Source organism: Tympanuchus pallidicinctus, unplaced genomic scaffold, assembly GCF_026119805.1.
Source record: "Tympanuchus pallidicinctus isolate F22 unplaced genomic scaffold, pur_lepc_1.0 scaffold21, whole genome shotgun sequence".
Classification (NCBI taxonomy): Eukaryota; Metazoa; Chordata; class Aves; order Galliformes; family Phasianidae; genus Tympanuchus; species Tympanuchus pallidicinctus.
This window is the reverse complement of record NW_026294733.1, coordinates 135,511-152,347: the sequence shown is the minus strand read 5'-3', so window position 1 is coordinate 152,347 and position 16,837 is coordinate 135,511. Positions and strand designations below refer to the sequence as shown.

Sequence of the window (16,837 nt, the reverse complement as noted above, 5' to 3'; positions counted from 1 at the left end):
CCCAATGAGGATCTCCCAGCTTTCTGCTTCCCATCAGGCAGCGCAGAGTTTGATACAGCACCTCACCCCGGGCACTGAGTGCATGCAGTAAAGAAAAATAAACTTTAAGGGACAACAGGAGTGCTGTAAACATCGCTTGAATTTTGATTTACATCATCAAAGCACAGCACAAATTGCATGGCTCGTGTGCCCTATGGAAATATCTCTCTGTATGGGAGTGCTGCAGAGCAGGATGCCAGTCCTTTTTATTGCCAGTGAAGCCAAATGAAGTCCCCCCAGGGCCTCCCAGCAGAAGGTTCCAGCAGTACCCAGCAGCACGTCTGCCGTCCTGCCCAGATCGTGGTGTGTGTGCTCGGTTCACTCCTGATGTACCCATCCAGTTGTGTTGGAAACAAAAGGAGCCCGGCCATCGTGGCACACCGATAGTGGCAGCACTTGGAAACCAGCTTCTCTCTTCTCATTCCTGATTTCTTCCCAAGGATAGCTGCAACGCTTTTCTTTTTTGGGACTTTGCCCAAATTATTACATCTCTGAAGATCTGCTGCTCTGGGTTATCCCACAATGGGATTATGGCCTTAAATGGAAAACAGCGACAGCCAACGGTTGGTAAAAATATTATTGTGGGAAAACACAGTTGCTAAATGTGTTCCATGTTGTGAGGCTGCTGGGTCAGGAAATGCTTGTGAGCGTGCAGAGGAAATGCTTATGTCTTCTGAATGCTGTTGTAGCATTCTTTTTTTAATTGCTTGTTAAATAGGAGAGCATACCTCCATCAAAATGCCATCAGATGCACCCTGCTGCAAGGGGACAGGAGGCATAAAAAAACATTGAGGGGGAGAGGGAGGGCAGTCTGGCTTTATGAACCTGTTCATTTATTTATTGGCTCCTGTTCATCCCTCCAGAAGAAAAAGGAAAAAAAAAGAAAAAAAAAAAAAAAAGATGTCTATTGTCAGATCATTTAGCATGCCATGTTCACAGCAGACCGAGAGCAGACAACTTCAGTAGCACTGGAAATGTGACTCTGTGAAACTGCTCTGAAGTTGCCAGCCTTGCTGCATGGAAGCAAGAAGCTCAGCAGGGCAGAGTTGCTCCCGTGCTAGCAGATCTCTTGAGTGTCTGTAATAAAAAATGCAGCCGTAGTGTGGGTTGCACAGCGTGCCCGGGGTGATCCCACTGAAGCACACATCTGGGAGCTGCTGGGTGTGCTGTGCAGCCCAGCCGAAGCCCGTTTTGGGAGAAATTCATTATAATCAGGATAATTTATGCTGATGGTTAATCACTCGCTATTAAAGCATGGGCATTTTGTGTCAGCTCGAGGCCTGGGCAGGGCAAAGAGCTCTGTGTTGCCAGCCGTGCACCCAGCACAGGCTCAGGGATCAGTCAGCACAGGCTGGAGCGCTGTCTCTTTTTCTGGCGATGCCCATTGCTCTCAGTGGGGAAGTTACAGGCGTTAGCAGCAGAATGAATGTCCCTTCATGTGCAGCAGTACACTCTTACAGCTCCATTCCTCAGCCTCCTGTCTGCTGTTAAAGAATGTATTTGTCTTTGCAGGTGTGTGAGGCTATGGCAGCACGCTGGTGCCCTGCTGGCTGCTGCGTGCCACCCCCTGAATGCGACAGGGAAAGGCACATCCAGGGAATGAGCTGCAGGCTTATTCTGTCTCCTTACAGAAAAACAAGGCACTTCTTTAGGGGCGGTGATTTATAAGGCTGCCAGAACAGCACCGCTGTAAGCAGGCTTTGGACGTGGCCATCCATCCGTAGCTGTGTACGTCCTCATGCTGTTACAGTTCCTACTTTCTGCTTTTTCAAGACTCTCCAGCTTAGCAGTGAGATCCTTTGGGAAGCTGTCCTGCTGCTGCCTCCACTCCAGTTGTTCCCAGTGGCCACAGGTTTATCCTCGCCCTGCAGGGATGGAGCTCCCCTACCTGCTGCCCTGGTGCTGGTTCTGCAGCTTACCAGCACAACTTCCACTGCCTGTTCTCAAGGTTTGAGAAAATTGGGTTAGGTTTTTTGCAGCGGCACACTGCAGTCAGCAATGCTGGGTGACAAAGCTGATCTGGGAGGCTGGGCATGAGGATGAGTCATGAACCTGGGGTGAGTTCTTTATGGACGCCTCCAAAGGATGAAGCATCTGTTGAACTTCTCTGTGTGCTCAGCTGACAGCTGGCAGCACCAGGAACGGAGCTGAGGGACCATTGCTGCAGCAGCATCGGGATGCACCCAGGGTCCCTAAAGGATACAAGTACAGAAATGCCTCCCAGGCATCATAGCAACACTGAACCTCTTGGTGCAGAGGAAACAGGGGCTAGAACTGAGCTCCCAGTGCTTATGTTCTGCCAACTGCAGCCATGATTTTGTCATGGAAAATTACCCCCATGGGCTCAGGCACTGTTTCTTGCTTTCCTCCTCAAGCAGGGACACCCTTGCATCAGGTGAACATGTCAAGCTGCATCTTTCTGCAGCACAGCTTCCCTCTGGGTGTAAGTCTGGAAAGCTGAGCCACAGCAGCCCTCACAGCAATTAGTGCTGCTTTCTGTATGCCACCAGTAAAGGTAACCATGTGTGAAATGCTGAAAAAACGGATGCATTTAAATAGGTGTTGTAAGGAAATGAGATACCTGAAGTGCACCTCCGCTCATGGAGAGCATGAGGTGGCTGCTTACAAAAGCCAGGGCTGAACAGCACTTTAGGAATAGCTGTGAAGTGAAGCACCGACACTGTGGTCTTGCAGTCCAGGGCTGCAGGAGGTACCCCTGACTTGGGGTGGTTGTAAGGAAGAACAGAATTTCTGCAGGTCACAGCTCCGGGACGTGGTTACAAAAGGTGCTTTGCACTCTGTTCTGGCTGCTGTGACTTGTGGGATGGGTGTCAGCATTGCTGGATAACCCTTCCTTGTGTTCTCTTGGCTGCTGAATGTGGAAAGCGAGAAGCAGATCTTCCTTTAGCGGTATGTTGTTCTTCCCAGGAGTTATCCTTGCATATGAGATGAAACAGGAGACCTCACGTAGCATCAACACTTACAGCTGGGCTAAGTGTGCTATTTAATGGCAATGTCTTGTTTTGTCTCTGGAGAGAGGAAAATGCACCCCATTATGTGCTCGTGTTACGAGCCTGCACCCTGGGGGATAAATATTTCAAATATTGATGTTGAATAATTTTTAAGAGGCTCTCTATGAGTTTTATTTGAAGCATTCTGCAAATTACTGAAGAGAGCTGAAACAAAATGCGATGCAGATCGGCTCATCGCGTGATCAGGATGAGAGGCTTTAAAATCTGCTGCTGCCCAAAGGCACAGCCGTGATCTGGTCAGGCATTGGTACCATAGGGAAACTGGGATCTGTTTGTGCGTCCATAGGTAGACCAGAAGTTCCATGTATGTGGACAGACAGCGGAGCAAAGGAAGCGCTCTCACTGTCCTTTCACTCTAATACAGTTGCACACATTGCAAATGAGTTTCTCTTTTGGAAAAAGCAGTAAAACCTGACTTGCATTGAAGTTCACTGCTCTTAGCACAAATGGAGCCGGGGACTCCAGCCAGAACTTCTGTGATTTCCTTGATATCTCTGCGACTTAGTACATCCCTTTAACTTTTCCATATGTGTTCTCTGATTTATAACACAGCAGTGCTTTATTTTGCTGTTGTAAAATTCTTTCATATGCTCGACTGTGCCAGAAGCTTCATATGTTATTGATTAAACAAACTCCCCGTGCTCCAGGATCTCGGCTGTTCTGAGGCTGCGGCGCGCAGCGATGGCTGCGATGCTCCTTCCTAGCAGGAGCTGGGGAAGCACAACTGTCCCCACACTTCCTGCTGCTTATCACCACGTTAGCCTTCAGTTTGCAGAGATGAGCTGCTTTTTTCACCCTCTCGGTCCGCGTCTTGTGGGCCCATCAGCTGCTTACAGTTGTTTCAAGGGAATGATGATGATGTTGAGTTGTAGTGATGTTGGGAGGAGGATTAACAAGAATTTCATCTCGACTCCTTCACAGGCAATTAGTGACAGCGGCTGCTAGAGAAAGGGCATGATGATTAACACAGTGACCTTTGCAAAGATCAGCTTGCCTTCTTGGAGGCATTCCTGTCGAACGGGAAGCGGAGCCATTAGCGCTGCGGCACGGAGCAGGCTGCATGGGTTTTGGTGGAGTGAGGTCTGTGTTTCATTAATAACACAATTAGGTTGTAATAAAACGGGGTTTCCTGTTAGGCTGTGAGGCATTAGCTCTGCTCCGTGTTTTTGTTTCTTTAAGGCACCTATAGGGACACAGCCCTGCACGCTTGCACTCTTTGGGGATGTCTCATGGGATTGCACCCCCTGGCTTTGGCCCTGCGGTGAGAACAAGGCAGGAGGGGCAGCAGTGCAGCCCAGAGGTTGCAAGCAGTGGGAGCAAAGCAGGTTTCTCTTGCACATGGTATCTGTGAAGCCTCATGTGCCAGGGTTCTGCTGTGTGTGGGGTGGCCATGCGGATTTCTGCAGGAGCATTCCTGTGCACAGGAGCAGCACACATCCCAGGGCATTCTCCATGCTGGCTGTGCCATACAGAGGGAAGGGCATTCCAGGAACCCTTTGGGTTGCTTTCCATGCCCAAGTGTGATGTGTCCTCTTAAAAATCCTGTGGAGCTGCAATTATTTGGAGGTTTAATGACCCATGATTTCTATAATGCCTTATTTTGTTCACTTTCAGCATGTTTTTATTCCCCAGTCAAATAGAGAGTATTAAAAAAAAAACAACGAGAACAAAGCCTTTGCTTTCCATTTGAGAGAAAATGCTTCGAAAGCTGTATTGTGCTACACAGGTAAATAATTAGATTGCTAATGAATTAGCTTCACTTTGAAGAAGAAAGCTGCAGTGTTCCTAATTAAGTTGTGGTGTGGGAGGAGAGGTGCAGCAATTTGGAGACATCCTTCCACGCCGTGGGACGATGAAGGGCACTGCCAGGTCTGGCACTTTGTTTAAATTCCCTTTTGCTGTTTTTCTATGGCAGTAAGTTTGGAGATATACTTTTTTTTTTTTTTTTTTTCACCACAAAACATTTCCTTTTTGTCAGTTTGAAATTAACAATATTTGAATCGAATGGCTGCTTATTCCTGTAGTTTCAAGCATGGAGAATGAAAGTCTATGTGATATATTTTCATTATATCACTCTATTTTATATGCTTTTCATCATGAGCCCTATTATTACGCCAGTTGCAAGATGAATAATCTCATATATTTTTTCTTTCCTTGCAGAGCGGGGTTTTTTCAGCCCTTTGATCATTCTCATCACCTTCTTCTAAAGCCCCTTTTAAGTCTGTAATAATACTCTTTTTCAGAGGAGGTGAAGGCTATTCTGGGATTAGGCAGCATCATTTTAATAACGTTATAATCTTCGTGCTATTATTCCCCATCCCGTTCTCTGAGCAGACCAACATCTTCCTTGCCTCCCTCTCCATCCCTTCTCTCTCAGGGTTGCTGCTACCTGCAGAGCAGCACCAAGATGTTCTGAAGCTCCAATCTCCCTCTCAGTTAATACTGTTAATTAGGAACTGCCTGAAAAATACCTCGACTCCCTTCTCCTCCCCGATTAATTTGCATCTGTCAGCTTTGGTGTTAATTTTTCATTTTGTTGCCTTTTCTCCCAGTCATTTGGTTGGCTTAGGGCTTTGAGGAACTTATCTCTGTGTCGTTTCTGTATTTTGCTACTTTGCAAATTCATCTCTTTCTCCAGATCCTTACTAAATCTAAGAGACAGGAGGTTTAATACTGAACCTTATGGCCTCCTCTTGAACCTTTTGCTGCGATGAAAATTCACTGCCTAATACCATGTTCTTTCTCTTCTGATCAATAGCACTATTTGCCTCCTTCCTTCTCTTCCTCAGCTGTTTTGCAGCATAACAAATTGCCAGCTGATGCGTCTGTCTCATTAAATCCCTTGGACAAGTTGATAAAATCCCAGACAAACCGAGGAGCTGGTTTCTTCTGCAGAATCTGATGCTGGCTTATGCCTGCCAGAGATTTCCTCACTTTGCCTTATGACAAAACCCAGGGGATGCACTGTTCGTGGGGCTTTTTATCTCTTTCAGTGTGGCTCACCCACAGAGCTGAGCAGTGGGGACAGAAGGGCTCTGCAGGTGCAGGAGAACAGTCTGATGGCTGCTGGTACCCACATGTGTGCATCCCAGTGTGGTTCATTAGTGCTGAACTTCTGCATCCTCACCTGTATCCCTCCAGGGATGTGTGCCCCTTTTTGGGAGTGGGATTTCAGTGTTCTCCATCCAGATATGAGCCACTGTACATGCAGCGGGGAACCTGCCCATCCCTGAATTACTGCTTAGAACTTTGAAAGCAAAAAAACTGAGTTGTAGAAGGAGCTGTTTGTTTTCAGAGCAGGATCAGAAATGTGAGCAGTTCCTCCTCCTCTGCACCTGCAGCTGTTTTCCCAATAATAATAACGACCTTTCCAGTAGTACTAATGACTTTCTGTGGTGCTTTGTGACTTGATATTAACCACAAATTACAGCAGCGCTAATGTGAAATGAACAAAGAAAGTTGAAGTGTGTTTTTATAAGCAGTAGCTGCAAAATGCCCATTGAGACTCAGTGCACAGTGATGCTGCAAGTGTCACATAACGTTTGCTGCATGATGGACTTGTGTTTGCAGTGTGAGGATGCTGGGATGCTTGCTTTTCTTGTCAGGATGGAGCCAGGAGTATTTTGGCTGCTGAATTCTCTCTTTCCCTCCCTGCTGTACAAGTTGGTATTTTTGCCATCCTTCCCTGTGGGCTATCAACAGCTGTCACCTGCAGCTCCACACAGCCCAGCAGTCTCTTCCCTGTGGCTTCTGGGGTTGCTCTGGGGTTCTGTTGATGGTTTGTTCCTTCCACAGCCAAATGGCAAAATTTAGCTTTCCAGTGTATGAAATATCTATTGTGGAATTAATGCTGGTCCCTGTGCGCTGCCCCAGCCTTTGCCGCATCCCAGAGGCTGAACCAAACTCACCGATACAGCACAGCATCTCCTTGTGTCCACGTTAACAGTCTGGTGGCGTTCCCTTAGCAAATACCTCATGAACATTGTGATTCAATTGGGGCAATCTAGAGTGTAATGCGTGGAGCAGTGCCAGCATTATATAAATCATTAAACATCAAAACAGCAAATCGCCCATCATCGTGCAGGGCCGAGGGCGCTCCATCGAGGCTCGCTGTGCCTGATGGTTTTTACTCGGAAAGTTTGGCTTTCTGCTCTCTCTCTCTCTCTCTGTGTTGTGAGCCCAGGACTGTGCTTTCTTTTGGCTGTTCCATCCCTGGAAACTCTGACGTGTGTGTTGATTGCAGCAGAAGGGTCAAAACGCGCCGTTGTGCTCTTGAAGCCAAGTTTTCACAGAGATAAACAGATTAGAGGCTGGGAGTTGTTTCTAGTTTTTAAACAAAGTCTCTCAAAGGTCTTCCTAATGAGAGGAGAATCCAGCTAGCAAAGATTTGAGAGACTATCACGGCATTGAGGATTACAGAACTCCTGACTGTATCTATGTGCACATGAGTGAGTGACCCTGAGAGGCTGCAAAGTGGCGGCTTTACGGCATTGGCCTCATTTTGTGCCCATCTGCTGCTTTACACCCAGATTAGGCTTTTTGCTTTGATTCAAAAACTGCAAGTGGATAAGCAGAGCAGACATGGACACCTCAGCCCCTGCTTCTGCAGGAAGGCCTGGTTCGCCTCCTTGTCACTTCAGTAGGGACAGAGCCACAAAAGCAGAGAATTCCTCTGTGGGCAGTGGGCGCCATTTTGGATGGGTAGAAGTGGGCGCCATTTTGGATGGACAGTAGCCTTTGGGAAGCCAACAGTGTATCAGCTGGGGGCCTTGGATCAAAACCAGACCTTTGGAGGTGCTGTCCTAGATCAAGACCAAACCTTAGGGAGAAAATAGAGCCCAGGGTGCAGCCATTTGCCAAGCTCTGCCAGCAGCTGCCCAGAGGCTTGTGTACTGCCATGCATGCAGCCAGTTGGTGAATGGCCTGGCAGCCTGTGCCTGAAAACTGCTTTTGAAGAAGCATTGAGTGCAGATACTGAGTGTGGTGTGGTGTGAAAGGTGTTGTTTGCAGGGCACTGGGTTGACAGTGTCATCTGCAAGCACTGGAAGTACTGCTTTGAAAGAGCTGGGTCTGCCATGTCTGTCCTGCAACAGGGCAAGAGGTGATGACCTTAAGTTGCTCCAGGGGAGGCTCAGATTGGATATTAGGAAAGAATTATTCTCCAAAAGAGTAGTAATGCATTGTAACAGGCTGCCCAGGGAGGTGGTGGGGTCACCATTCCCAGAGATGTTCAACAACCATGGAGACATGGCACTGAGGGACGTGGTGAGTGGGCAATATTGGTGGTATGGATAGGTGGTAGGATGATTGGAGTAGATGATCTTAGAGGTCTTTTCCAGCCTTACTGATTTGATGATTCTAAGTGCAAAATGGTGTTACTGGGAATCCAGGGGAAGCTGTGTGCCCACCACAGGCTTTGTCTCAAGCTGTCGCTGTAACTGGTCACAATCGATCAGCTTTCAAATTTCATGAAATTTTAATTAAAGAATGGAAAGCCTGCTAACACATCATAGGACAAGAGCACTGGAAACAAATACAATTTCACTTCCAACCATTAGCCAGAAAAGCAGCGAATGGTTGACTGCACATCACCATTGCTGCCTAATGAAAAGTACAGCTCTTGGCATCAGTGGGCAGGTCATTAGTGCCTGAATAATCAGTGACATTTCCCTTCGCAGTCTGACACAAACGAAGTGCAGCACTCTGGAAAAAGCCATTAAGCACAAAGCCCCATGCTCTGCTCCAGGTAGCGCAGAGGAGACCAGCATCGAGTGAGGAGGGGAAGCAAGGTTTGCTCCTAGTATTTAAAGATAGGAGCATGAAAACCCCTAACCGTGGACAATGTAAGGGCTTAGAGGTGTGTTCTTACAGATGGGAGCTACCGTCAGGTTAAGGTCTGGCTCATTGTGGAGTGGATTTAAATTCCTGCAGCAGCCCCTCATGCAGGGGGTTGCCATGTTTTTCCTGCAAGCCCCTTAGTACTGGGAGCAGTATCACTCAGGGTAAAAGAAGGACTGGTTCTGTTTGTGCCCCCTGCATGTCGCCCGTGTCAGACAGAGCAGCAACCAGATGGGATTGCCTTCCTCTCCTCCTTCCCTATCTCCCAGCACTTTGCAGTAATGCAGAGAGCTCCAGAGGTCGATGGAGTCTTGTGCGGGCGCGTGCCTGGGGATGGGAAGTGAGTGTGTAAGGATTGTGGGGAAGAGGCCCCATGGGGGGGGAGTTTCTCCTAGGCAAAAGCATTAAAGAGAACTTGACTTGGAAGTGTTGTTGTCTTGGAAACCCTGTGCTTTGGAGCTAGGCATGTTTGATCTTCAAAACACCCTTTTTTATTTGCTCGTGGACCCCAGAATAGAAATCCTCAGTGCAGTTGGTGTAACTGTTTCCATTCACGCTGGCTCCAGTGCAGTGCTTTTGGTTGAGTTAGCTCTTCTGACTGTGTTCTGGTGTTGTTCTGTAAAATCTAACCTCACTGAAAACATATGAATGACTAGAGGTGAAAGTGTATGTGTACTGAGCACACAAGTTGCATTAATAATGGGGTAAAAAAAGGCCCAGAAAAGCATATCAATAGCTAACCAACTCTGCTGCCAGATGTTGTATAGTTAGTTATGGATGGAAGCACTCAGTTGTTTTATTGTTTAAAAAGGGCAGGCTGGGAAGGTGTTGTTTGGCAATAAAAAACTTTATTACCCTTGAGAAGTTACTCATTTATATATGTTATTTTTATTATGCTTCCTTAAGGTGCATATCCAAACACTTGCATTGATATTAGCATCCCAGCCACCATTGCCACATGACAGGCTTTGTTCTGCCTCATTTAGGAGCACTAAGATGACTGTAATTGGTTTTGTCCTTAGGATCCCTTTGGGACTCTGCCTGGAGGCAGCCTTAGTAAGTGCCAGCATGGAGCTGGGCAGGGGGCTTCTTGTGTTGGACTCTGCTCCTCCTATAGATCCCCTTGTCCAGACAGGTTGCAGAACCAAAGTTGCTCACCTGCTGGCATCACCGCCGCTCACACGCACTGTGGGAGGGATGCCACAGCTCAGGGCTGGCTGCAGGTGGCAAGAAGATGGGGAGGGCTGAGTAAAACCCTGTGGGAGTAGGAGCAGCTGTCTGTTTGTCTGCTCCGTGCTGTGGGCAGAACTTTGTGGTACGCCTGCGCCTGCCATTCCCACAATGACAAGCATCCTGTCTGCAGCCACTATGTCTGAGCAATATAAAATCCACTCAATCACTTGGCAGCTCTTTCTCCCTGGAGATGCTGTGTGCCATCTGGCGAGGGCCCCTGTGGTGCTGCTGCCTTTGCCCCAGTTATTCATGCCAGGCCATCTGCAGCTGCCGTGTCCCCTGCACAGCTGGGTGTGCGGTGCCGGTTCCCTCCCTGTGAGCCCAAGATTTGGCTTCTGCTCACCCTGCTGATAGATGGTCCTTTGGAGCAGTCCTTGTGAGGGAATTTTGGGGTCTTTCCTGGGGTGCCATCTGCCATAGCATCAGGGCTGGCAATTGAAGGTCCCAGCGGCGTCTTCTCTTGGAGACCAACTCTCAGGCCCAAAGCCTTCACTCTTAAACTCTTATTTTTCTACAGTAAGGCAACCCAAGCAAGGAGCATGGCGATTGGAAATATTTGTGTTTCTTGGTTTTGTCATTGTTTTACCAAGTCACCAAACCCAAATACTTCCAGTTGTTTTTCACTCAACTCCTGGTCCTTGCTGCTCACTCCTGTCGTTGCCATCTGACACCCCAACTTCTGGTGTTGTAGAGATGCATAATATTTTCCTTAAAACTAATGCAAGCAACTGAGCGTAGAGCAAAGAAGAACTAACACACAACATATTCTTGCTCCATGCTTTGGTCACACAACATCAGGTCATTATTCTCTATGACCAGAACCCAAGTTAAAGAGAGAAAGGGAAGCAGCTTTTACATTGTGGCTCTGCAGCTGAAAGTTCCCTCAGACTGTCAGAGCTCTCGCGGCCGACATGGTAGCACAAAGCACGTGTGCATCCCTGTACAAAACGCTGTTTTGTGTATCAGAGACTTTCTTCTGTGCATGTATCAACCATGCTTTGTATATCAACCAGCTCTCTCCACCATAACAGATTAGTGTATGATAGACCGCAGCTCCATAAATCCTAGTTCGGAGGTATGGAAGGGATGACTGCTTTCACTTTTGCATCCTTTGAGCACAGAGGAAGCATAATGCTCTCTTTGCCATCTGCAGGTGACGTTGTGGACATCTACCAGCGGGAGTTCCTGGCTCTCCGGGACCGACTGCACGCAGCCGAGCAGGAGAGCCTGAAGCGCTCCAAGGAGCTGAACCTGGTACTGGAGGAGATCAAGAGAGCTGTCTCGGAGAAGCAGGCCCTGCGAGACATCAACCGCACCTGGAGCAGCCTATCTGGTGAATAGCAGGAGCAGAGGAGATGGTTTGGAGGTTGCTAGTGAGGAGGTAGAGAGGTGTGTGTGCAGGTAGGACGGTGCTCTTCTTCCTCCCGGCACCAGCAAACGGTGGAGTTCAGAGGTGTTTGTTGGTTTTTATTGTTATTTAATGCAATAGACTTGGGAACTCTTAAACTCTTGTTTAACGGCAGGTATGTATGCATCGTTGAACATTGTGATTGCCTCTGCCAGTGATATTTGCCAACTTGCTTGCTTCTAAGTTTTTTTCTTGCGAGTCACATGTGCCGTTTCCTATGGCTGTACTGAATGCATATGGAAAGTAGTGGGTATCTGGAGACAGGGAAGAGGAAGGAGTTAGATTGGCTGAGCACCCTTTGCCAATTTATTTCTTCATTTTTTTTTAAGTTGCTCAGTTGAAGAAAATTGGATCTCCTTGGAAAGATCCGATTTGGCCTTCATTTGATCTTCATTCTCCCCCTTCCTTCCCAAATATTTTGGAAGTTCTTCAAGGCCCTCATGGCTCCTGCTGAACTTTAATTGGGTTTGTGGTAGCATGTTAAAGGTTGGCCTCATTTTTTATATCCCAGCAGTAGTCTCGGGTGGCCAGGCTGCTCTAAAAAGGCTTTTTGCCTTGCAGTCTCTTCCTACATACCATTCCTTGCATATTGATTCCCTTTTCCTTTTTAAGACGAAACCAAGTTAAAACTGTGGAATATCACCAACAAGAATGTGCTGCACCTTCCCACCATCTTCCATCATTTGCCACATTTGCTGTCAAAGGAGAACAGTCTGCAGCCAGCCGTGCATGTGGGACAGGGGCGCACTGGAGGTAAATGGGAATTAGTGCTGCTTTAGTGCTCTTCCTCTCACCTGGTGCCTGCCCCTGCCTTTTCCTCCGGGCCTGGCTGCGCTGCGGAGATGAGCAGGACTGGAGGAACAGCTGCATGTATCATGTGAGCTTCCTTGGTGCTGCAGCACACGGGGTGGGTAAGCCACAGAGCATCTGCGTGCCAGAGAGTAATGGGGATGTCTGTGCTCACAAAGGGTTCTCAGTGCTTCTCTCAGATGGTTTTTGCTGCTTTCCATCTCTGGAGTGCTTCAGGCTTTGCCTACAAGGTGGTCAGATTAAAGCACAGTTCGTGGAGACTCTAAACTGTGTTAGGAAACAAATATCATCCAGAGCAGGACTTGGGTTCTTAAGCATTTCCTCCCCTGCTCCCAAATCTCAACCCAAACCCAAGCAGCTGACTGATTCCTCTTAGGCCAAGGTGCTTCTGGCCATAGGAGTGCTTTGGAGAACAAGGGTGCTCTTGAAGTTGCCATTCACATGCCGGAAAGGACCTTGGGCAGGGAGAGTTTGGGGCGTTTCCTAAGTTTTTGGGGGAGAAAAGAAAGAACCTCCAGTTCCTTTCTGCTTTTCAGAAAAGAGTACAAAGCCAGGTTTGTTTGCTAATGGAATCTGCCCAGCATTAGGGACAGCCAGGCTGCTTGTGGCTTTGTCCACCTTGATGCCCCAGATTTCCAAAATTGAGGATCAGCACAGCCTCAGCCCTCAGCTCACCGTCCCCACAGGTGCCAAGCGGTGTGAGGACAGCAGTCCCAGCCATTGTGCGAGCACCTGACCGCAGTGGGTGCCCTGCCATGGCTGCACCAGGCTGCTGCTGGCCTGTACTGGGTGAACCATGGGGTGGTCATGGGAGTTGAGAAGAACATTTTGTCCGGCGTGGCCTCTTTCTAAAATCTCTTCTTGGCCCTGGGCAGTGTCTGTCGTGATGGGAATCCCCAGCGTAAAGCGGGAGGTGCATTCCTACCTTACGGACACCCTCAGCTCCCTCATCTCTGAGCTCACGCAGCAGGAGAAGGAGGACTCGGTCATCGTTGTCCTCATCGCTGAGGTAAGATGGAGCTTGGCCTGTTGGTCCCACTTGGTGCCAAACAGTACAGCCACGTGCTTGTGGGCCTGGTCTTCTGGCTGGGCAGATGAGCCCAGCCTTTGCCAGGAACAGAAGATGCATCCTGCCCAAAATGAAGCGGTAGGGAGGCCAGGGTGTGAGCACACAAATGTCTCACGTCAGCAGCTGTTGTGTGATGCGTGATTTTATCGTTGTCTGTGTCTTGCTACCTCTGGAAGAGTGCTGGAGTGATTGTTCCCAGACTGAGCTGGAGCAGCCTCATGGTCGCATTTCAGGGGCTCTCAGCTCCCCCCCACAGCAGCTTTGTTTCTCAGCCGTTCTTTGAAAAAGGCCCTAACCTCTCTCCAGATCCCATTTATTTATCAAGAGCCCATTTATTTTTGTCTGAGACTAATATGCTGCTTTACACTCATGTTGGAGTCCAGAATCAGTTGCAGAATCCGGGGGCTAAAAAGCCTTGATACATTAATCCACAAGAGCTGCTTTTATCTCTGGGTTTAGATGGTTATTTTTCTCCCCAGCTTTCCCCTCAGGATTATTTTTGTGAGCCCCAAATGCATTTGTCTTAATTTTCAGAAATGCACTGAGAACGATAAACCTCAGTGGCATGATGGTAGAGGGAGCAGCTCAAAGACAAATGCCAGGTTTTGATGCCTCTTTCCTCGTGGTTTGACATTTTGAGTAGTGTTTGGCTCTTCGGCCCCTGACTGGTAACTCCATAACAGAGCCAGAGCCCTTTTTTGGGAATGGGAGCTTTGTTCCCTTGAGAAAATCTTCCCTTGTCGCCATTCCAGCACAGCCTCACTGGTGTCACATCCCTGCATTGCTCGTATCACCTCCTCCTGGCGCCAAGACAACGACCCCAGTGCTGCATCCACACATCCACCCGCATCCCGGTCCCGTGGTGCATGTGACTGCCCAGAACAATGCAGGCACCAGGAAACACGCACGTTTCTGCTCCCGGGTCTCCTGCCCTTTGCTCCTGCTGGTGTTTTCTTGGTCAGATGCTTTGTGTCCCGTGCCTGTCCCTGCTTAGCACTTATCTCACTCCCAGATAGAGCCCTGCGGTGCCACTGACCTTTGCCTCCAAACCACCACAGGTTGAGCTCTGCGAACTAACTGTTGGTTCGGGGAGAAAAGTGTTGAAATGAACTTGAAATGAAACTGCAGGCACGTAAATAATCCCGTGCTTTTCAGAAGAGGGGTGGAGATCCTTTTCTGCCGAGCGTTGTTTGGATGAAAGCTGGCACGTATGAAACAAGCTGCAGACAGCGTTTATCGCTTCATGCAGAGGCACGGTGTGGGCAGAGTGCAGGCAGTGCTGGAGAGCTGGGAGGGCTCAGAGCTTGGGATCCTGCACTGTCTGCTGTGGTCTGGGTGTGATGGGTTCACCTCAGAGGAGGGCTTTGTCACAGCGGGGGTTGCGCTGGGTGTGAGATGGGGGGATGCATGTTAAAGGAGGATGATGTGGAGGTGCTGACAGCGTGCCCAGGGTGTATGCAAGGTGATTTCTCAAACACGGGGCAGCACAAGCTGGGGCTGAGTGATCTAACACTGTGTAACTTCTGTTTTCAGACGGACACGCAGTACACAGCCGGAGTGGCAGAAAATATCAAAAACTTGTAAGCACTTTGAATGACTGCATGGGCCTGGGCTGTTCCTGCCGCGGGGCAGGGGTAGTTTCTTCTAGTCAGAATACATGTCTTTCTGTGCCCCTTTCTTCTTGTTCTCTGCTTTGTTTGTTGTTCTTCAGTTCTGCATTGTCTTTGCTTTTGCTGCTTCCAGTTCTTGTTCCAAAATGTGTCCCATATGTAGCTTCCAGTAGTCTGCTGTGTGCTTGCAGTATTCAGCACACAAGGCTATGCTGTTCTGTCTTTGCTCTTTCTGTGCTTTGGCATTGCAAGAAGAAGGATTATTTAGATTTACAGTAATCCTGGCAATTGTTGCTGTACCTGAGTGGCCCTCTGCCTGCTCTGTGAGTCAGAGCAGCTGGGCACTGCGGTACCTACGCACATTCACATGCTGTAGTGCCTTCAAAATGCACGTTTGGTGTTCCTCCTGCTCCCACTGGTTTGTTTTCCTCATGTCCTAGGTGATAGTTACATTTTTCTCTCCCTAGCTGCTATTTATGTCCTGCAGCCTTAGTGGCTTTTCAGTGCTATCAGGGCAGAAGCCAGCAGCGGATCATTAACTGCAAGCCAGGCCAGGTGGTAACAGTGCCAGAGCTCAGAGGTGAAGGAAAAAATGGAGAACGAGGGGGCTCTGCCCACGGTCCGTCTCCTGCATTTGCATGTTTCCAAAGGATGGCAGCAACCACAAGAAGGAGCCTCTGCAGGGCAGCGTATCCCCGAGCCAATGACGGGCGAGGCGTTGGGATGAGCGCCCCGAGCGGAGCCGGAGGGCTGTGTGCGGCCCTGGGAGCAGAGCTGAAACAGAGCCTTCCATCTTGCTGTGCAGAAGCTGGCAGCGCTCCCTCCTCCTGCCTGCTGGCTGCGGGACGCACGCAGCGGGGATAATGGGCCAATTGTCTGCTGTATCCTGATGGAATTGCTGGCCGCTGCTGCAGCGAGCGCTCTGTGCGGATGGCCTGCAACTTTAATTGGCCTCATGGTTTTATTTCTGTCCCCACCCCCATTCACTTCACTTATTTTTCTTCCAAATGGAATGGAGGTGGTGTGGGGACAGGGAGTGCTGAGCTCTTGTTGCAGGACGTGAAGGCGGTCGCTGCCTCGTTGCAGTTTTATCAGCTCTGTTTCACTGCTGAAAATAGTTGGAAATCTTGCCGGTCCCAGGGGGGAATAGAGAAGGGAAAACTAAGGGAGAAGTTTTTGGCGTTCTCGCTGCTCTCTCTCCCTCTGTCACATCTCCCATCCTCCAGGCTCCGCACAAACAAAGGAAATCAACCTTGCACCAAATGTTCTCGAAAAGGGCAGTGTAAAAATAACTGGGTTTCCCGCTTATCTCTGGCAGTTTCAGCAATCTCTGGGTATTGCTTGCAGCACTTCTGTAGGTACATATTTTTCAGATGAGTGAGATTTTTTTTCTTGTTTGGTTTTGACTCTTTAAAGGCTTCTAAACCACATTACAGGAAAAATATATGCTGATTTTATCAGCATGAGGGAACGAGGTGGAACTCCTGCCGGCTGTCCTGACTGCAGCACAGCACGGCGCTTTAAGTAACTTATCAGAAATGCACAGCATAATCTCTGCAAAACAACTCTTAATTACTGGCACATTTGGAAAATCTCTGAAGGCCGGTGATGTCAGCAAGTCCTACCTTTGCTGTGCCTGTCTGCAGGGCCATTGAATCCTGCAGAGCGGGGCTGAGGGAGCACCTTCTCTCTGAAGCTGACCTGTGTGTTTTCTAAGTGCCATAAATACGGGACGCTTCCTTCTGGGTGTCAGTCCTCAAAGTCCTTTGGTGAGGATGGAGGTGCACTAGGGCAGGTT

General features: G+C 48.7%; 1 protein-coding gene across 1 annotated transcript in view; it reads left to right on the top strand.

Annotated features, from left to right (window-relative positions):
* Positions 1 to 16,837, top strand: part of MGAT4B (alpha-1,3-mannosyl-glycoprotein 4-beta-N-acetylglucosaminyltransferase B) — a 36,443-nt gene that overhangs the window by 11,804 nt on the left and 7,802 nt on the right. The window contains exons 2-5 of the mRNA XM_052685156.1: positions 11,296 to 11,475; positions 12,163 to 12,303; positions 13,236 to 13,369; positions 14,963 to 15,009. Coding sequence (XP_052541116.1) covers positions 11,296 to 11,475; positions 12,163 to 12,303; positions 13,236 to 13,369; positions 14,963 to 15,009 — 502 coding nt within the window. The remainder of the gene's footprint in view (positions 1 to 11,295; positions 11,476 to 12,162; positions 12,304 to 13,235; positions 13,370 to 14,962; positions 15,010 to 16,837) is intronic.